Source organism: Coptis chinensis, chromosome 5, assembly GCF_015680905.1.
Source record: "Coptis chinensis isolate HL-2020 chromosome 5, ASM1568090v1, whole genome shotgun sequence".
NCBI lineage: Eukaryota > Viridiplantae > Streptophyta > Magnoliopsida > Ranunculales > Ranunculaceae > Coptis > Coptis chinensis.
In genome coordinates, this window is record NC_141460.1 from 84,803,184 (window position 1) to 84,824,501 (window position 21,318).

Consider the following 21,318-nt stretch of genomic DNA (forward strand, 5'->3'; position numbering starts at 1 on the left):
TTCGTGGGTTGTGTACTCTTTAGCAATCTGGCGAACGACCAGTTGCGAGTCACTAAAGACTTGAAGTTCTTGTACACCCAGCTGTAGCGCCATTCTAAGCCCCATAATTACTGCCTCGTACTCCGCTTCATTATTGGAGGTCGCAAAGTCGATGCGAACGGATTTCTCCATTACTTCTCCGGCGGGCGATACTAATACGATGCCAACGCCACTTCCGCCGGGGTTGTTGGAACCATCTACAAAGATGGACCAAACAGTCTTGTCGATGGGCTTGGGGGGTAGGATGTCTGTCTCTGGCTCCCAATGTAGATCGTCCACCGGAAGTCGGCAAGGAAGTCAGCCACGACTTATCCCTTCTGCGAGGTGCGTGGGACGAACTCGATGTGATGTTCACCGAGCTCTTTGGCCCAAACTACCATGCCAGTTGTCTTATTTTCCTTGTGAAGTATCTTCTTCAACGGGAGGTCGGTGAGTACTTTGATTGGGTGTGCCTGGAAATATGGCCTGAATTTCCTTGCAGAGTATAACATCAGCTGCTAAAACCGCTTCTTCGATGTAAAGAGTAGTTCTTTTCGGGCGGAGTTAGTGTCTTACTCAGAAAGTAGATTGGTTTTTCCGAAGTTGTTGTCTTCCTTGAATAGAACCAACTAATAGCTAAGTCCGATATTGCTAGATCTGATACGTTTTTCATCCATCCGCTTATCCTAAGACGGGAGGTTTGGCTAAGACGGAGGTGTTGATCGGAGGTACTTTTTTAAGGAGAGTGGAAATGGTGACACCGGGATCGCTCCATGAGAACCGCCGCTTTTTATATCCAAGAACGTTGCAGAACGGGTCGATCCCACTTGTCCGAAACTGCCCTAGATATTTTTCTCGGTTCGGGTTGAAGTTCGGGCGAACTCGAACCATGCCCGAGATAGGTGGTCTTTTTTGATGATGACCATGTCATCAATATTTGTCCCATGGTGTCTCCTAACATATCCAAGAACATGCGGAATTTGATCGCCGGGTTAGCTTTGATCCAAATGGGAGAACGTTATAGAATAAACCCCGATAGCCTAGAAACTTGCTCCCCGATCTTCATCGGATAAGTGGTTTTTGGTTGTACCACTATACTATGTTAGCGATCCAATCCACAAGTCGTCGATCCTTCCGATGAACCCGGGTGTTTGCTTGAGTTTATCGACCTCATTCGTTGATTGCTTTTTTAGAACCGTAGTCGAATGATAGTCTCCCTTAGGTTATCGCCGGATTGCTTTTGAAACCGGTTTGGCACTAGGGTTGACGCTCAACCTATGGCAAAGTAACGCCGGATCTATTCCCCGCATCGCCAATATACGACTGCCGAAAACATCTTTATTCATGGACATGGACAAAAAGTTTACAAGCTAGGTTTTGAGTGTGGGGTCAAGATTAGCCCCTATATAGACGAACTTAGGGTCGTCTTCCATTCCTAGATTCACTCGCCGCTCTTCACCGGGTGCCACCAAATTGGTTGGGAGAGCATCCTTTGGGGTTGAGCCTCGCGGATGTCTTTGTTGGTCTGATGAGTGATTGGAGTTGCTACAGGAGTTGGAGCGTTTTCTGTGGTTATGACCACAAAGTCTGGGATGACTTTTGTGGTTATGACAAATGTAAGCCGGATTATACCGCGTAAGCCGCTTTCGGTGGTGGATGGATTTGGGCTGGGCCTCCGGTGGTCCGCATTGGTGGAACACCGGGTTACGAGAGCGATCTCGGTGTCTTGACGAAAGGAGAGAAAGTGGTCTGCCTTTGGCAACTTTCGAGTCCGCTCGGATGGATAGGCCTTCTTGTTGTGAGCCTCCAACGCCTGAAATTGGTCGCGTTACCTCGACTTTGGCGACCGTGTCTTTGGCCATAGTGTAGCCGGTGGGCTCGTTTCTTATGCCGATTGGGGCCTCAAATCGGTCTTATTTGTCGAAAGTGGATTTGATTACGCTGATAGGCTTCAAGTCGGTTGCTACTTAAGCTCCATCATGCCCCCGGGCCCGGAAAATGGAGTACTTGATGCAGCGAGGCGGTGATTTGATGAATCCAATGCCATCCTGTGATGGCGCTGTAGGATGACTTAATGTCCAAGATAATCAAACGCTGCGGTTGAAGCTAACTTTATCCTCTCTTGATCCCAATCAAACCGGGAGTATAATGTCATTGATTGGCTTCGGCCTGAGCCATTGAACCCATAAAGAGGAGCCGATAGGATCTATGAATACTGACTTGGGTAGGTTCATCTCTTGGATTATGTGGTAGAACAAAATGTCACATGAGCTGCTGTGGTCTATCGGGACGCCGCTTAATCGGCCCGGGGCCGATGTTGACGACGGACGACGCAAGCCTTTCGTATAGTGAAGATCGTTATGGGAGGGAGGCAGATTGGTGAGGTCACCTCCTGCGGAAGGTGATATCCTCGAAAGTGGCGACCAATGTCGCGGGCGCGCAGGCCGCTTGTGAAGAAAAATGGTAGACTTCTTGAAGAGCACCGACACGCCGTCGTTTTTCTCTGGAAGAAGTAACAGAGTCATCTGGGAAAGTGATCATATGTATAGTTCTGCCGTTGGTATGATCTGACGAGTGTGGGTGACGATCATGCTGGGAACGGTTGACGGGCATCCTCTGCTGCGGGAGCGAAGCTTGACGCTTTTGGCTTCCCGCTAGGGTGGAGATCTGCTACGCGACTCGTCGCCATAAGCTTGTGGCACAAGTCGGCCATGTTGGTGTACCGCTTTTATCCGTCCGGCCCAATGAGATCTTGGAGATAATGTTTGAGCCCCCAACCAAAGCGTTGGTCTCGACATTTTGCTTTGTGGAATGCAATAGCAGGCATGTCGTCGGTCTCTGCTGGTTGTCGTGACGCAAGGCTAGAAGATGAGGCTCGCTTGATTTTTCCAAGATGTAGCCGGGAGCGTGTTAGGACAGCGAACTCTCTGTTGTTATCCAAGCGGTTGCCTGATTTGGGTGCTTGCGACCTGGGCCGTTTTTTGGCAGGTGGAGTGTCATCAGAGATTGCCGCGACTTCTTGGTCGTTTGATAGACCGTGATGTTGCAAACCTTCTTGCTGCTTGATATACTTGTCAACCCGAGCATACAGCTCTGATAGGGTTTCTGGGCGCGACCTCATCAGCGACCTGGAGAGGTCTGTGTTACGCACCCGACAGCGCTGAGAATGCCAGCAATGGGCAAAAGACTCTTTGAGGCCACTTTTCATGCATAACAGCCGGGCTTTGAACCGACCTAGGAACTGGCGAATGGTTTCATTCTCTCCAAATGATAGCTGGAAGAGTGAATCCAGATCGCTTTTTACGCCCGCTTGTGCACATACCGGTCGACAAAACGATCGCTGAAGCCGCCGAAAGTTTTGATTGAATCCGACTTGAAAGTGAAAAGAACCAATCAAGCGGGCCATCTTTGAGGTTGGCGGAAAGAGCCGATGCTGAAGATGGTCAAACTCGGGAGTCAGAAAGGGGCCAGCTTTGAATGTAGCGGGCTACATGTTGGTCGGGCATGTGCCGCCATCGCATATCGGGAAACGTGGTCGGACAAAATCTTGAGGAGAGGGTTTACCGAAAGTACCTCTCGGGTGAACGGGGAGCGCAAATGCGCCTTGAGCATTTTCTCGAACGATCCGACGATGCGTCTTTGCGTATTCAAAGCCTCGTCGATCCGCTGCGACAACTCATTAATCTGTTGATTAACTTTGTTGATGCCGTTCTTAGCGACGCATCACCGGCTCGTTGTTGAAATGAACTTGTTGTGCAAGAAGAGCATTTTCTTGCCCGAAAGCAAGGAAATGCTCTCATCGTTGCTTTAACCGGGTTTGCAGGGCTCAACTTGAGCTTCGAGGCTTGCCATGCTTCGTGGGCTTAAGATATTTTGTTTTTGGTGTTTGGTTCGTTTGGTTTGTGTGAAGATGATGTCTCAAGTAATCGAGACCAAAGATGGCGCCAATGTAAAGGCGTGATTCAGCTTTCCTTTACAAATACAGTTGGATGGGAACTGAAAAGGGATATTATGGGGACGGAGTTCGGCTTAGGAGCGAACTGCCTACGTATCTTGCTCTCGATTTTTTGAGGGAGAGAAAAATCAGGTTTGGCGTAGTTCATGGGAGGGGTATTTATAGATGTTCAGAATGAATCCTCGCTCACCACGTGTAAAGTGCATCACCAACGCGGGGTCTAGATCAAGGAGGCGCATGACCCGGCCCTTATAGGTCTGGCTGTGATGATGATGGAAATTAGTAGTCCGGGCAAGTAGCTTGGGTTTGCAAAGGGTCGGTCGGGAGTCGAAGCAAAGATGATCCGCATGTGCCTCTTTGTTCATGATTGCTTCTAGAAGGCAAAGCCGAGTCACGCTATAGCCCGGTTCACGACGGGGCTTAACCGTCGGCTAGAACGTTCTCTTAGCTTACAGGTGCGATCTGGTTCCCCAGGTCGGTGTGATATTTCCACCGTGCTGAATATGCGCCTGATATTCCTAGGGGGATATCACTCCGTTACATAGTACTTGCACTCTACTATATTAGGTCCCTTTTCTTCAATAGCCAGAACTAGTTAGGATGCGCGCTTTGAGATAGACTAGTTGTATGCTTCGTGTCGTCTAGGAATATAATATCATTATCTCCTGAAAGAGTTCAAACGAGAGTTTAACAGATTTTCATTTCTTTGGATTTGGTGCAATTGAGGGTCCAGTGGTCCTAACTTTATGAAGCAAGAGCTTGTGAGTGCATCTTCAAAGATCCAAATGAAGGGAGCCCACAAAATCCAATGCTGGGAAAATAATACACTTGAATGTTTCAAATGCTACACTTACAACGTGGTAGTACTAGATTTCCCAACCTCCATACTACTCATATTCGTTAGCTTAGCTTGTTTTTTTCTGCTTTAGTAAGGTTTGTTTTGCTAGTACGGCCTCTTTGCATAACTCATACAGTTTTAAGGAAACCAAAACACACTTATCCTATTTGTAAATTTCAGTTTCAGATGAGATTGTCCTGATACATCTTGTTTGTTTTCCTAGGGCTGTTTATAATGTATAATGGAAATTATATATGCATTATACATAAACAGAAAAGAACAAACTGCTTCGAACATGATTGTCCTGATACATCTTGTTTGTTTTCCTAGGGCTGTTTATAATGTATAATGGAAATTATATATGCATTATACATAAACAGAAAAGAACAAACTGCTTCTGACATGTTTGTGTGATCGAGCAGCACCAACCACAAAAAGTAGAGAAAAACAGTAGGCATAAAGTATTTCCCTTCATAAAAGAGACTATGCATATTCTTGCTTTAAAGGTAAAACTAATAAAAATACATTGGCCATCAAGCATGACCTGGATGTTCTTCAGAATTTCCACTAATTATTATTTGTTGCATTTTCTCAACGTAGGGATCGGAATAAAAATTTCCATTGATGCTGGGATTTGAATGCATTCTTGACTGGAGAGCAGCTAGAAGTTTGAAACATCAAATAGGATTGCATGTACATGGGGCCCTTATTTAGAATCCGGTGACCATGAAGGTACGCTTCTTTTCTTTTAGGCTGGATTGCAATTTGCAACTGGTGTCATACTGTCATTTGCACCTTGTAGCTGGACAGGTGATTCCTAATATATTTTTTGAATATATTCCAAATTATTGGAGCAAATTCTATAGACTTGAGTACAACAACATTTATTTATTGTTTCTTTTCTATATGATTATGACTTGTGTAGTTGAGAAGAAAGATAAAATATATACATTCTGCAAGAGAAATCTACTATTTTAACTTGCAAGGTCAGACATACATATGTCAGAGAAGAAAGAAAAGTAGATCGAGGGACAATTGAGAAGCAAATTAAGCTTATCCATTATCTTTAATCTTTATCAATACCAACCGTACATTCCATATACCATGACAAGAAGATGTACAAACCTTTGGTGACACCCCCCACATTCATAAAAAAATATTGAATAGTCTTTCATGTACATAAATCACTATCAGATAGAAGCATAACACTTTAACACCAGTCCATCAGTAGAACAATTATTGAGCAATAATTATGTACCTCATAAGCATCCTGTTGCCTAACATTTTTTTGAGGTGCAGTAGTTACTAGATGTGTCATTAGTATAGCTTATGTTAGAAATACTTCTCGATCTATCTGGTTGCTTGTAGGATTTGTTGTTGAATGAAGCAGATTTCCCCTGCCGATTTTTCCTTCTGGGCATAGATGAACGAGGAATGAAAACTCCTGTACCCTTGCTTTCTCTTCGGCAAGCTTGTTCGGACATTAACTGAGATGGTGCAGTAGGATGATATGCTCTTGAGAAAGCCTGATAATTGTAAACAGAGTTAGTTCCATATACCATTATGTTAGTGCATTTTCGTCATACTTAATTACAACTTTAGAAGTGATTGCTAGGGTAATACTTCATGATGACTAGTTACCAACTAATGAGCCATTATTTATTCAGGTGAACGCGCGAGGTCACTTTAACGACTAGTTCTTATAGAATTAGTGTTGGTGTTCGGTACTAAAAGACGTGTGCAACACGTAAACACACATATTTGTAAGTGAAAAAAGGAAAAACTATTCCCTAGCTAATTAGCTAGTGGGGGGTCTATGCCGGGGTGCTAGGCAACACGCAGAATCAGCTTATAAGGACCAATAAATACCCTTTCATCTTCACAAGAGGTATATAGCTCAAAACGACCTCTTGGAAGTGTAATATACAAGCCATTACACAAACCCAGTGCCCACTAGTAACCAACTAGTTTACAAAGCCATTGTGTTTCTATCTGAAGTATGAAGAAGAATGGACAAGGAAGGGAAACCTGGAAAGCAACTGATGGACAATGTATGAGGGGATCCTCGTCGTCGTCCATGATAAGAAGAGAGATTTGCTTGCTTAAATCAGCAAAGAACAGATCATCATCAAGTTCCATGGCAACTTCCATCTGAACTCTATCTTCACAGACAAAAGAGCTTGTGTTCTAGTGACTAGCTAGTGAGTCATACAAATTTTCTTGGAATGGATAGTAAAGGGTTTTAATAGGAAAAGTTGAGGGATGGGAGAGTTAGAGGTTATGGGTTGGTGTGGGGTCAAAGTGGCAGTTTGCCAATCTGTCTAAGACCCACCACACAAAAGTCATGAAGTGTATTATGATGTTATCCTGTTGGGTAAGAGATGAGGGGCTGCTGGCAAGAACCCAGTGCAAGATATCTACTCAAAGATAGACTTCACATCCCTTATACACATGGTTGTGAATGCTAGCTAGAGACCTTTCTCTTTCTCCATATATTTTCTCCTTTTTTTCCTTTTTCATTCTTCAGATTTACACTAGCTGCCCTAGATATAGGGAAAGGTACTGTTCCCTCCACGTCAACAATCAAACTTTTCAGTTTTGTGGATAATTTGGTCACAAGATGTGGGAAGTCAAACTGTCAAAGTAACACCATCTGATCTTCATTAGGAAATGAAGTGATGGATCCATGCATATTGCACTAAACAAAATGTTTAGAGGCAAATTGGCAAATGCGCATCGCCCAACGACATAAAAGATAATAGTAACCACAATTCTAACATCCGTTCACCAGTTCACCGCTAGCTCAAGTTCTCAAACAAAGGGAGACTGCTAGAGTGCTAGCTGACATGGATATCCATCTTGTGCAAAATAGTTAAATAGCCCACATGAGCAGTTATCCGCACATTGATGACTATTATCAGGTTCCATACGAAATTATTATAACAAAGCCATAATCACAGAATAGTCCCCACTCTTACTAAGCATACGATGGTGGTCAGAAAAGTGTTTTGTTTCATCAAGATCTCGCATTGCAAGAAACCTTTAAGAAATATAAATTCAATGAAGAGAAAGGTAGGGCGTATTGGCGTATTGCACTGCTACTATATTAGCATCTTTTGTCACACTATTTCTGCTTTCATTACGTTCACTTTCTTAGTACTCTTCACTCTTCATCAACTAGTACAATTGATATATACTACTTTTTCAGTAATGCTTGAATTGGAAAGAGTTTGTATAATTGATGCCATTTGGTCCACACGGAATGGTTGCTGGCAAATGGACCCTCACTCATTGACACCCATCATGAAGCATATATCAGTCTTAATGACTACTCAAAAAGCAAAAGTATATTAGTCTGTTAAACAATTAGCGATATTTTCTTCCTGATTTGTTGGGGTTGAGTAGTAGAGAGGCAGGGGAGGTGGTGAGACTTTTTGGTGCTTCAAACAAACAGTTACTAGTTGAAAAAGACCACAAGATATTGATCATTAGTTTATAAAGGGACCACAAGATATTGATTAGTGGTTATATCTTAGATGCTGTGGTGCCATAATAAGTGATCTCCATTTTCATATGTCGCGAGATAATAATTTCAAGGACTTATCTCAGTGGAGATAGGCTCAATAAATTTGTTCCTCAGCTCATTCTATAAGAAGCTACTGTTAATTCAAGTGTCCCCGGATTGAAATTCTGATAGAACATTACTCTTCACGGGCTATCTGGTCAATCAGTCTTCATTACAAAAGATCGACCAGTCTAATGGCTTTGAACTGTGCCTGTAGATGTCCTGAACATACGGAATCAATTTCATTTTAAGTGACCGCATACCTTTTTTTCTTTCTTTTCTCTCTTTTTTTTCCCCGTTATCAGGTGCATTTCTAGGACACGGTATTAAAAGTACAACCACCAAAGATGTGGCCGACATTTTAAGAACCTGGTGAATGATTCCAGCCTGATCACAACCATGCTGTTGAAAATCATTATTGTCCTATGCATCTTTAGTAACTATGCATGTGTGAAGTAATTCTTCAAGTATTAGACTTCTCACGGGATATTTCTTGAGACTAAAACTTGGTTCACACCAGACTCACTCAAGTCTAAGATTATACAAATTTTCAGATGCAGATAATTATTTCTCACTTTAATTTGATGACAGCTTTTTGTAGACACACCAACAACTCCACAAGTGAGGATGTCCGTCTCTTGGAAACAATAAAGAAAAAACTATCAGTCCGTCTCCCGTCAATCTCTGCACGCCAATGTGCCATTCATTTGACTATTTCCTATAACGTGTGATATGTTTGGTTGGCACTCCCATAAATTGACATCGGTAAGTAAACAAAGGTGATGTTTGCAATTAATTTCCGGTCAAAGATGTACTGTTAGGCTATTATGATTAACGAACATTGTAATATCCCAAAGAACAACTTTAAGAATCATATCAATTGGCCATTTTATTATTATCATGTAAAACCGTGTTACCCTTCCTAGTGAGCAAAACTCGTAGTTGATATATTCTTAATTTGAAACTCTCAGAGAACATGGCTTGAACATAACTGAATTGAGGAATGTGATTCAGTTATGTTTGGCATCGATGGTACTATAAAACTCGATGCTTATTATATTCTTACTTTGAAAGTCTCAGAAAACATTGCTTGAACATAACTGAAATGAGAAACGCGATTCAGTTATGTTTGGCACAGGTGACACAGTATAGCACTACATATGCAGCTTCCTCTATCATAGATACTTGTAACAATGTTGTAGTCTTGCTCTGCGAACTCATATTATCAAATCTGCACAAGTACTGTATTCACTTTTGAAAGCTGTACATGGCATAGCTCACGTAACCTGAGTTATGGAGGTTCTTCCATGGCCGGCCAAAGAAAAATCAAGACATCGTATTCCAATTTCTCTGACACATTCTTTAATTTATTTTGGGGCTATTCTCATTTGCCTTTGGAGCTCCACTTTACAAACTTGCAAGCTACAAACCTGCAGCTTCATCTTCTCAACCTCTGCCTTCATCATTTGTAGTTTTTTGTGATATTTGAACCATCTACTATTATCAATTCCTCGTGTTGCTCTAACAGTTTCCTCAGATTCTGATCTCCGATACTTCAAATTATTGGATAATATAGATTTTGTAGCATTTACTTGTTCCGAAAGGGTCAAACGAGCAACTATATTCAGAGGTAACCGGTCATTCTTCATTGCGTGCTCACGTGCTTCTTTTGATAGCTTATGATATTCCATGGCTCTACTCACAATTCTTCTATCCTCTTCTGTCAGTTTAGGGTGTGCCTGCACTATCCAGGGTTGCATTACTTACATACTCTACAAGTTCAAAGGAAGTAGTATGCTAAGCTAGTATACATTGATAAGTTGATGAATTTGGAGTATCAAGCCTAGTCCCATACTACCATCATCGGATGAATATTCGTCAGAACTCACAGCTGCCACAAGCCCTTAGCTTCAGTTGATTAACAAACATGGTGCCAGGCCTTAAGGCTTGGATTCTAAGTTTCACTTATCAGATATTCAGGTAATCAGGTCTAATAAGCTTGTTTTTAAGTTCATCAATAAAATGAAAAGTCGTTAGACATATATCTAAGGGCATCTTTTAGGGACACTACATTTACTCTGTCCAGCCCAAAACTCTATCAATAGTGAACCAAACTCCAGTCACTATAGGCGTAGGGCTTCACCTCACATGCTTTTCAGCTGAAGGATGGTCGAAAAAGCTATACAAGTAATAGAAATGTTTGAAGATATATAAGAGATACTGATATTATAGGTCGAATCCTATTATTAGGAAGGAAAGCTACCTTGAGGTACATATCTATGGCTCTATACAGTTTGTCATTGCAGTGGCGGGCATCTGCAGGCAATGCCTCCACAAGTAACTGGAAAGCTTTGACTGAAAGCATGTCATCCCTTGCCACTAGAGCTAAGTAGTCATCCACTACTGTCGCTGCTAAACGCATTCCTGAAGTTAGATCTCTTGTAAAATGTGTTGCATAAGCTTGTACCACCCGGATGACCAAGCTCACATCATAAACTGTGTCATTTTCTCTATAATTTTTAACGATGAGATCTCCTGCACAACAACACTCCAACATCATAGCCACCCTTTTTTCTAACTCTGTTGTTAGTTCATGGTCGATGTTCAACATCCACCCAGCCTTGAGAAGGTGAAGTAGGAAATTGCAACATACAGAATTCTTTTCATTTGGAAGTACTCTAATCAAGCTTTCAATTGTATCTCTATGTGCCTCTCTACTATCAGAATGAAGTTTGAATTTCTGTAGCCACTTTGAAGTCCAATATGCAATGCAATTTCCAACTAATCTTGGTGTTGCTCCCTTCGTCTTAATTGCACATATGGCCTCAACAAAGTGATCGATTCTAAGGACTGAAACATCTTTGAACCACCAACATTCTTCAACAATTTCACTAGCACCACCATCCTTATTTTTTGAGTTGTTGTTGTTAGTTAGAATTTTGAAGCACAATTCATCATCATTAACAACCCTGCCAATTGCTTGGGGATCTAAACAAGCCTTCCAAGCTATTGATTCTGAACATTGTTTGACAATACCTAACTCTTGGGCCCAAAAGGAGACATCCTCACAACTCGTGAATATGTTAAATGTGTCTCTCCATGAGGAAAATATGATAAAGCTGAGAAATGCTTGTGCCTTGGAAATGAGGTTTCCATGTCCAAAATCTTCTGTCATCTCTAGAAAATATGCCGCACAGTACAGAGGCGCAACGTTGGTTGCTGTTAGGTCAACTGCCACTCCATAGCAGAATTTGACAACAAGCTGGAAGATTTGGCACCCACCAGGAAGGTTGTCTATGTGCATGCTGATGGAGGAATCTGCTGCTTCATTGTTCATTCTGTTGAATACCAACTTATTCAAGTATCCACTTTTTGAGAGCATAGGAATCTGAAAGGAAGACAAATCTCAACAAGAAGGGGAGAGAGAGGAGTTAAGGAATCATCTGCAGAGCAGTATGAATATAAAACTTACAATGGTGCTAACTTTATCATGTCAGAGCTAACTAACCAATGACACACCTTAGATTTTTAAATGAAATCTGGAATCTTAAGTCATTGATATTTTTCAACATGTATCAAAACAATGTACGTCTTAAACTTAAAACTCAAGTAAGAGTGGAAACCCTTTTTACTAGCTTGAGCTGGCTAGTAATTCACACTTTCACAGTGAGCATAGCAAGTCATCAATGTATGCATTACTTCTTATAACTTTTGTACTACTAGAATGTTCTGTTATAATCTGTCTCTGTTGTGCTTTATATTAACTGAAATAGTCATAAAAGAAATTTATGGACCAGGTAAGATATACACGTTTCTTAAAATTGTTCCTGAAACTTATATATTTAGTATGGGAAAAATCGTTTTAATACCAATTAAGTTACATGGTAACGAAGGTTACCAAATGGACAGAGCAAGTATACTGAACTCATCATCATATCCGACATTTCTTACAAAACCTGGAAGGAAGGGGCATGGAGGTGCACCTTGTGCAAGTGAAAACTATCCTCTCCCACAATTACTGTTAGATCACTCACATCATTTGTCCGAACAAACCTGCATAGCATAAAAGCCATTTTTAACTCATCGCACTTCTGTTCTGCATATACATATAGTTATGTGCTAAATTTTTGAACACATTGGAAAACAAAGATGTGATAGAAAGAGAGTACCAGGTGTGTTCTCTTCTTTCTAGTGCGTTTGAAATTCTTCCCACCTTTGCAGGGACAATGACACAATGATTGCGCCTCCTACCATATACTGACGGACGACAACTTCGACTGAGTTGGTTAAGGCCTGCTCTTTTCATTGTTAGCCTCGTTTTGTGTGGGAACAACATAAACCAGTAGCTCTATCTATTATATTTCCCTAGGAAAATATCATGTCCATGTTAGCAGAAGAAACATCATACTCTTGTCAAATCGTTGACTTGTATTTCAGCCAACTTCAGCAATTCATAGCAATTCATCTGAGAGCTTTCTCCTCACAAAATAGCTACACTATGAGTAGCTTCTAACTTTGATTCAGATAATGGATATAACATTTTAATGAGAAATGCTAGTGCTACTCCGATCCATATCAAAGTAATATACCACCAATCAAGATGTGAGGGTTGATCCAATAGATTTCTGACAAGTATAGCAGATGACTTAGTGCACCTAGAATTTTGATGTTGCTATCGTGAGAGGGACTGAAAATGTATGCCTAGTGGTTAAATTGCAGCATGTCACGAGGTGATGGTTCATTCAAATTTGGCCACACATCAAGTAATATGAGGAGACAAAGGGGCCAACGTCATAATGGCATAACCACCACTGATTACAGCATTTTCAAGCAGGAGAAGTTCATTGCTATATACCTGTGTGACGTCTTTGTGTACATATCTACACGCGTATGTACTTAAACATTCTTTAGGCGGAATGTATGGATGGTCATAAAATGATACCATATGATTGAAATAGAAAACAAGACGGTATAAGTATGGAATAATGGACAATCCTACTTCCGAGCTTTAGTTGAAGTTGTTGACTGGATGGTGAGGTCATTGTTGGGGTTTATACTAATACCAATCGATTCTCCTACTACACAGATAATTTGTATTTGAACACAATTCAACTCCAGACAAATTCTAAATATCAACTACAACTTATGCTAACATGCCCAACTCGCTAAACAACTATTAACAACAGATAATAATGTAAAACAGAATTAAACGCATACCACAACACAAAGATATATCGTGGTTTGGCTAATGGTGCTTACTTTCACAAGAGCTAGTCTTTTATAAAGTGGGAAGGAAGATTACAATATCTCTTTTCAGTCTCTCACCTTACTAGATCACTCTTATCTCTTTACAAGGTTGTATCTCTGTAAATGTTATCTCTCAATCTTGATAGCTAGCTTTCAAGATTGGGTTTTCTTTGACTTTTGTGCTGCCTCTCATGTGTTTGGTTTTGCCAAAAACCCAAACATATAATGCAAAACTCGCAGTTCCGCAAAAATAGAATCTTGCTAAAATAGACATGGCGGGCCTTCGAATTAATGCTTTTTTTTTTATACGAGGGTGCGGGCGCTTTTTGCCTGTCGACGATGTTGTATTGGGTTTTCACTTTAATTTCGGATTTTTCAATGTTAAGCTTGGAGTCGGCGCGAACTCGGTTGGTGGGCTGGCTTCATGGAGGCAGGGCTGCAACTCTTGTCTTCTCCACAATGGCTGAAATTCGGTTTAAAAACCGAATTTCTCTCTTCTCCTCATATGAGGGATAACTCCAACAATCTCCCCTCTGTCGAATAGTGAATGGGGGATACCTCATGCAATTTCCAAATCAACGGGATGAAGTCCGCTACCATTTCCGGGTAGCACAAAGAACATCAAACTTACCTTTTCGGTAAGACTTTGGTCATCATATCCACCCGTTCTTGTGCGGTATGGATCTTCTCGATACACAAATGCTTGTCTTCGAAGTACTTCTTGTTTGGAATCGATGATAACGCATATATGTTGGATTTGGATCTAGAATGGAAACTTCGATTCTTGCTCAAATGGATGGCACTCGACCGTCACATTTAACTACAAACCCTGCGGTATCTACTGGACTTCGCTTTTTTTAAATTTTAGGCCTAGTTAGGGTCGAAGAACCTCTTCATCCATAGCATCTCTTTGCAACACTTTCGGTGGTTGCAATATACTTTCAAAGATGGCAATGTGGAGAGGGCAACATACTTAGGTAACTTTGATTGCCAAGAAACCGCTTTCATAGCCCTGAATAAAAGTAACCGTGATAACCGAGGTGGACTGGACTTCATCGAAATAACATCCCCGTCCCCCAAGTTATGGAATCGAATATAAAGCCGGTTATTTGATAATCGGTGTATATGTGGTTGACTTTTAATAACATACAAATTCAAGTAAATGGGCTTACTTCCACTAAAGCACAAACACGATTTGGAAGTTTTATACGACATGAGATATCTCAATATCCACTTAACACCTTCCCAATACTCCTTACCGGATTTGATAGAAAATGGCTTGGTTGCGCCAATTATTCAAAAGCAATATCCGGTCTTGTACACACTATTACATACATCAAAACCCGTGCGGATGCATGCATAAGGAATCTTTTTCCATCCGACTCTGCTCATGCTCACCCTTTGGAGACATCTCTTTGGTCATGCGGAACTGGCCACCAAGCGGACAGCTGATTGGCTTCGCTTGATCCATGTTGAATCTCTTCAACACCTTCTCAATGTGTTGAAGAGATTCAACATCCACTCTTTCTATCACGAGTGATCCGCATCCCAAATATTTACTTTGCTTGACCCAAATCCTTCATCTCAAAGGACTTACTCAAGTCTTTCTTCAGCTTGGATATCTTGTTGATGTTTAGGTCAACTATCAACATATCATCCACATACAACAATAGCACTATGAAATCCCCATCTGGAAATCTCTGAACAAACACATAATGATCGGAAGCAGACTTCTTGTATCCTTGCTTGGCCATAAAAGAATCAAACTTTATGTACCACTGTCTCAGTGCCTGCTTTAACCCATACAAGCTCTTTATCAGCTTGCATACTAGGTGCTCTTTGCCTTTGACCTCAAACCCCTCTGGCTGGTCCATGTAGACATCTTCTTCAAAGTCTCCATGAAGAAAGACTGTCTTAACATCTAGCTGCTCAATCTCTAGGTTCATATTTGCGGTCATACCCAATACCACCTGGATAGAAGATAACTTCACTATAGGAGAGAAAATCTCATCAAAGTCAATACCTTTTCTTTGACCAAATCCCTTCACAACAAGGCGAGCTTTGTGCCTTGGGTGAGGATTGTTCTCCTCGTGCTTGACTTTGTATATCCATTTATTCTTGAGAATTTTTCGTCCTTACAGTTTCTAAACTAACTCATAAGTGTGATTATTATGCAAAGAATCCATCTCGTCATGCATGACCTTCAACCACTTTTCTTTGTCTGTACCTTCAAGTGTCTCTTGATAGTACATAGGTTATCCACCATCCGATAGTAGAACATACGTATGTGGTGGATACTTGGTTGAAGCTAGTCTCTCTCTGTTTGACTTCCTTGCCCCATCTGCTGGTGCCTCAGGAAGATGCACTTCTGGTTGCTCTAGGTGGTGGTTCATGCACTTCATCTGCATTATGAGCAATAGGATTCTCATCATGAGCTTCAAACTCATGGTTCTTTGCATTCTCAATGCCTTCTACACGTTCCACAGTAGGAACTTCTGGTTCTGAATCAACAAGATCATTGGTGAAAGCCTGTAGCTTCTCACCTTCCTCAAAGTCTGCTATGGTTTGGTCTTCCAGGAACACAACATCTCGACTTCAGATTACCTTATTGTTAATCGGATCATAGAGTTTGTAACCAAACTTTTCATTTCCATAACCCAGAAAAATGCACTGCTTGGCTTTGTCATCAAGTTTGGATCTTTCATCCTTTGAAATATGCACAAATGTCATGCACCCAAATACCCTCAAGTATCCATAATCAACATCTCTGTCTGACCATACTCTATCTGAATAATTACTATTCAGAGACTTTGACGGCAATAAGTTGATCACATGCATGGCTGTACGCATTTCTTCTACCCAGTAGGTTCTAGGTAGCTTAAAGTGAGATAGCATTCATCTCATCCTCTCTACAATGGTACGGTTCATTCTCTCTGCTATTCCATTCTGTTGCGGTGTCTTGGGAGCCGCGCTGCGACATGACGAAATCTCATGACTCTGGCAATACTCTTCAAATGGCCTAATGTACTCACCCCCATTATCTGAGCGAATACACTTCAACACCTTCCCAGTCTCTCTTTCCACCATGCTGTGGAATTTCTCAAACACGCCAAGTACTTCATCCTTGGTCTTCAAACTATAAGCCCATATCTTTCTTGACGCATCATCAATGAAGGTCACGAAGTATGAAGCTCCCCTATGGGACTTCACTTTTATTGGACCACATAGGTCTGTGTGCACTAGTTTAAGGACATTGTCCTTTCTGTGAGATGGGAATCTTTGGAAAGACACCCTGTGTTGCTTTCCTACCAAACAATGAGTACATGCATTTAAATGTGTACCTTTGATGTCTGGCAATGCCTTTTGCTTAACAAGAACTTCTATCCCTTTTATGTCCATATGACACAGTCTCTTGTGCCACAGTTCGGAGGAAGCTTCTTCCGCCGCATTCACTTCTGCTTTACACAAACTAGCCTGTGTTTTGTAAAAAGAGCAAGTTTTCTTCCCTCTGGCTGCTACAATAGAACATCTACTCAGTTTCCATACCCCGTTACCAAACGAGTTTACAAAGCCATCGTCATCTAATTTTCCAGCCGAAATTAGGCTTAGCCGAATGTTAGGGACATGTCTTACATCATTGAGTGTCAAAGTGCAGCCGACATTGGTTTCTACATGAACATCTCCAATGCCTATAATATTTAAGATACCACTGTTGCCCATCTTCACCTCACCAAAATCACCAGATTTGTAGGTAGTGAAGAAACTCTTATGGGGTGTGATGTGGTAAGAAGCACCTGTATCTACCACCCACTCTGTACCCTTGCATGAAGTGCTCAATCATAACTCATCACCATCTGACACAATTCCTACTTCACCTTCTGAAGAGATATCTGTGGTGTCTCGACCAATGGTGCTTTCTTTCAACTCTAACTTGTCATTATGTATGGTACTAGTCTTCTCATCCCTCTTCAATTCTATGCATTCATATTTGAAGTAGCCATGGATACCGCAATGATTGCACGACAAGTCTTTCTTAGGAGGTCTACTCGTGCTCCTAGATTTTCTTTTGTCCTCACTTCTAGAATGAGATGGTTTTCTACTTTTGTCTCTCTCTTGCTTTTTTGTAACAAAGATCTCTGAGTGACAGGCCGGAGCTATTCTGTGCGTCATTTCTTGTCTTCTCGTTGAGGTCTTCTAAAGTCTTCCACAGGCTGAAAGTTGTGGTCTCTTGGGATACAAGGCTGATTACATTGTTGTCAATTCGTTGTCTAATGCACCCAATTGCTTTTTCATCAAGCGTCTTCCAATCGGCATCGGATACTGTATCGGGTTTTACTCCCCCATTCTCAATGGGTTGTGCCAGGTCCTCGCAATAGAGCAAGTCTTCCAACCTGGCTTTCCACATGGTGTAGTTATTCCTATTCAGACTCGTCATGCGAGTGTTCATGGAATGGTCCATTTCTACAAGTTATTTAAACTCAAATCTTTTCTCAGGAATTTTGTCAAACACGTTCCGACCAAGATTTGGATAACACCCTAGGCTAATCTAACTTGGCTCTAATACCACTTGTTGGGGTTTATACAAATACCAATCGATTCCCCCACTACACAAATAACTTGTATTTGAACACAATTCAACTCAGACAAATTCTAAATATCAACTACAACATATGCTAACATGCCTAACTCGCTAAACAACTATTAATAATAGATAATAATATAAAGCAGAATTAAACACATACCACAACACAAAGATATACCGTGGTTCGGTCAATAGTGCCTACTTCCACAAAAGCTAGTTTTTTATAAAGTGGGAAGGAAGATTATAATCTCTCATTTCAGTCTCTCACCTTACTAAATCACTTTTATCTATTTACAGGGTTGTATCTCTGTAAAGGTTATCTCTCAATCTTGATAACTTTCAAGATTAGGTTTTCTCTGACTTTTGTGCTGCCTCTTGTGTGTTTGGTTTTGCCAAAAACCCAAACATATAATGCAAAACTCACGGTTTCACAAAAATAGAATCCTGCCAAAATAGGCATGGGGGCGGGGCGCGCTCGGAATTGTGCTATCGAGGGCGTGGGGCACGCTCTTGCTTTGGACGATGTCCAAAAGATTCGTCCAAAGCAAGAGCATAGGGTGCGCTCCAGAATGGCTTGTGGAGGGCGCAGGGCGCGCTCTGTCTTCTCCACACAAGCCGAAACTGAATTTCTCTCTGTAGTGGTAGTATGGGGGCCCGAAGGATCAAAGGGAGGATGCGCCCGAGTCAACGAAAGATAGCATGCCGTGGAGCACTAGATCATTGCTAAGTCACGTGGTCGCAGTACGAAAACCCTACACGCGGAGAGAAAGAGACCGCGAGATGGAGGGACAGGTGGAGGGCCCGGATGAAGAAAGGAACCGATATAAAGAGAAAGTGAAGAGAAGAAAGAGGGGGGGCAGCCATCAGAGAAAAAAGAGGAATAGTGTCTGAAGGTTGGAGAAATAGTGAGAGGAACGGGATTTGAGTTGTAACAAGCGCCTAAGAGCTAGAGGATAGTACTTGTAATAAAAAAAGGGTTGTAACATTTGGCGCCGTCTGTGGGGAACGTAGAAATGGCACCAAAGAAGGCGGTGGGTAGACCTCGGAAGGTAAGAGTCCTAGAACAAATGCCAGAAGCGGCGGTGGAGGAAGGGGAAGAGCGAGGGGAAGGAAGGGGAGAAGAAGAAGTTCGACTTATGCGGGAGGAGATTGAAAGGCTGAGGGAAGAAAACGAGGAGCTGAGGAGAGAAAGAAAGAAGAGTGAGGAGGAGTCCGGGGAAGAGACAAGGGAGGAATCGGAGAACGAAAAGGTGGAAGAGGAGGAGGAACGAGGGACCGACTCGGTGGACAACCCGGTGGCGATTATTAACGATGGAGCAAGTCCAACAAATGATTAACAACGACCGGAGGCTAATCTTCTTCGCAAACGAAAGTTCGACGGCGAGCGCCGGTCAGTGGTGGCGGATCGAACTACCCAACCCGGCGGGCAGATCGCGATATGGACGCCCGAGGTGCCAAAATGCTTCAATCAGCCAAGATTTGAGAGATATGACGGAGCGGAGACCCGCAGATCACATCCATCACTTTCGGTAATGATGCCTCTCCTCGCAAGAGGCGGCACGGATGGTCTGCGCGGTGTATGATGTTCCCGCTAGTCTTAAAGGGGGGGCTTCCGACTGGTACTATCGGTTGCCGTCAAGGAGCATAACCAATTTCCAAGAGTTGGAGCAAGCATTTGTTGATCACTTTATACATCAGAAGCGGAGGGTGGTAGACATCGCGCCTTTATTTAATGTCGGACAAAAGGTTTGCCGAATCAGTCAGGGAGTACCTATGTCGCTTCAAGGCGGAAACACTTAAAGTGGAAAATCTGGATGAGAGGACGGCGGTAATAGCGTTCAAGAGGGGGCTGCGACCAGGGACGGCGGTACATTAGTCCGTGGCGAAGAATGATTGCAACATTGCACGAGCTATATCCGCGTGTAGAAAGTATATCGATAACGAGGACACTATCATGAAAAGACTCAAAGAGGGGAGCCAAGGCGCTTCTGGTGATTAGTAGAAAAAGGAAGGGAACGCAAGAAGACAGAGGTGGGGAAAGGTATCGCGGTCAGACACCGCGGTCGGAGAGGGGGAGAGAAATGGCACGCAGGGAGCAGAGGGAGAAAAAGCCATACCGCGAGGTGGAGCAAGTGCCCCTGGCGAGACCGTTGAGCGAGATACTGCCGTTGATAAAAAATGTGCCGGGATATGAAGGGCCGCAAACGTTTCCTGCCGAAATGCCTAACAAGCCATACTGCGAATATCACCAGGTGCACAATCATGGAACAAACGACTGCTATGCCTTAAAATGGTTGGTTCAGAGATTAGTTGAGAAGGGAGTGATGAGGGAGTTCGTAGCGGAACCACAGAATAGGGAGCCGGTGCCCAACGCGGGAAGAATATTGGGAACCATAAACATTATCTTCAGTGGGGAAGCACTGAGTCACAATGCCCACCGGGATAAGGTCATGAGGACAGCGAGCATTCAACAAGTCAATGAGTCCCACCGAGGGCAGAGTTACGGCACGGAGCTGACGAACGGGGAAGAGGGGATTACATTCTCCAATGCAGATCTCCGAACCGTGGATACTCCGCATGAAGATGTGCTAGTCATCACGGTAGCAATGGGTAATTATGTGGTCAAAAGAGTCCTGATTGATTGTGGCAGCGCCGTGGATTTGCTGTTCAAGGGAGCTTGAGGAGATGGGATGGACCCGGCAACTAAGGCCCCCGGACCAGGTTTGTATGGGTTCAATGGGAGCCGTCCGAGGAGCCTATGGGTGAACTTTTGCTTGCCGGTGACAACGGTCCGTGGACGGTGTTCTCGAGATTTATGGTGGTTGACTCCCCAATCCCAATACAACGCCGATCCTTGGGAGGAGATGGATACATGAGATGAGAGGTACCCTCGACTTATTATCGTCATACGCTTCCCCTACTACCTACGGGGAACATCACGAGGTCCGCGGAGATCGGTGGCCTCCAAGAACGACCACCGAGAACACAATTAAGAGGATGTCCCGCGGAGCGGGGTTGTGGATCGGCGAACCCCAGGAAGAGGTCGGCATAGCAATTACAGTGCGGGGCCGTGGAAGGGGCGGAAGAGGCGCGATGGTTCCGAAGACTTTAGA

At 42.7% G+C, this 21,318-nt stretch overlaps 3 protein-coding genes across 5 annotated transcripts; 1 reads left to right on the top strand and 2 right to left on the bottom strand.

The window, feature by feature from the left end:
- Positions 1-5,846: 5,846 nt before the first annotated feature.
- On the bottom strand, positions 5,847-7,737 carry LOC147499531 (uncharacterized). Its single transcript, XM_086561288.1, has 2 exons — positions 6,840-7,737; positions 5,847-6,337 (listed from the first exon to the last, which is right to left on the bottom strand). The coding sequence occupies exons 1-2, from the start codon at positions 6,960-6,962 to the stop codon at positions 6,089-6,091; spliced, it is 372 nt and encodes a 123-aa protein (XP_086417414.1). The 5' UTR covers positions 6,963-7,737; the 3' UTR covers positions 5,847-6,088.
- Positions 7,738-9,409: 1,672 nt separating this feature from the next.
- LOC147499532 (root phototropism protein 3-like) lies at positions 9,410-13,067 on the bottom strand. 3 transcript variants are annotated; one of them, XM_086561285.1, is made up of 4 exons: positions 12,546-13,067; positions 12,333-12,429; positions 10,640-11,764; positions 9,410-10,115 (listed from the first exon to the last, which is right to left on the bottom strand). In XM_086561285.1, the coding sequence occupies exons 1-4, from the start codon at positions 12,710-12,712 to the stop codon at positions 9,744-9,746; spliced, it is 1,761 nt and encodes a 586-aa protein (XP_086417411.1). In that variant the 5' UTR covers positions 12,713-13,067; the 3' UTR covers positions 9,410-9,743. The 3 variants fall into 3 exon arrangements, with proteins under 3 accessions (XP_086417411.1, XP_086417413.1, XP_086417412.1); XM_086561287.1 differs by having other exon boundaries at positions 12,275-12,429; XM_086561286.1 differs by having other exon boundaries at positions 12,360-12,429; positions 12,546-13,066.
- A 7,219-nt stretch (positions 13,068-20,286) lies between these two features.
- LOC147499533 (uncharacterized) lies at positions 20,287-20,886 on the top strand. The gene has a single exon (XM_086563494.1). The coding sequence runs from the start codon at positions 20,287-20,289 to the stop codon at positions 20,884-20,886; it is 600 nt and encodes a 199-aa protein (XP_086419620.1).
- The last annotated feature ends 432 nt before the right edge of the window (positions 20,887-21,318 follow it).

What these genes read in the sequence shown, in the direction of transcription:
- LOC147499531 (XM_086561288.1), bottom strand. Translation starts at nt 6,962, where the DNA reads ATGGAAGTTGCCATGGAACTTGATGATGATCTGTTCTTTGCTGATTTA. An exon ending in GTCCATCAGTTGCTTTCCAG is followed by an intron (nt 6,338 to 6,839) that starts GTTTCCCTTCCT and finishes TACAATTATCAG; the next exon opens with GCTTTCTCAAGAGCATATCA.
- LOC147499533 (XM_086563494.1), top strand. Translation starts at nt 20,287, where the DNA reads ATGGCACGCAGGGAGCAGAGGGAGAAAAAGCCATACCGCGAGGTGGAG.
- LOC147499532 (XM_086561285.1), bottom strand. Translation starts at nt 12,712, where the DNA reads ATGTTGTTCCCACACAAAACGAGGCTAACAATGAAAAGAGCAGGCCTT. An exon ending in GAAAGAAGAGAACACACCTG is followed by an intron (nt 12,430 to 12,545) that starts GTACTCTCTTTC and finishes TATGCTATGCAG; the next exon opens with GTTTGTTCGGACAAATGATG. An exon ending in TCCATGCCCCTTCCTTCCAG is followed by an intron (nt 11,765 to 12,332) that starts GTTTTGTAAGAA and finishes TCTTCCTTTCAG; the next exon opens with ATTCCTATGCTCTCAAAAAG.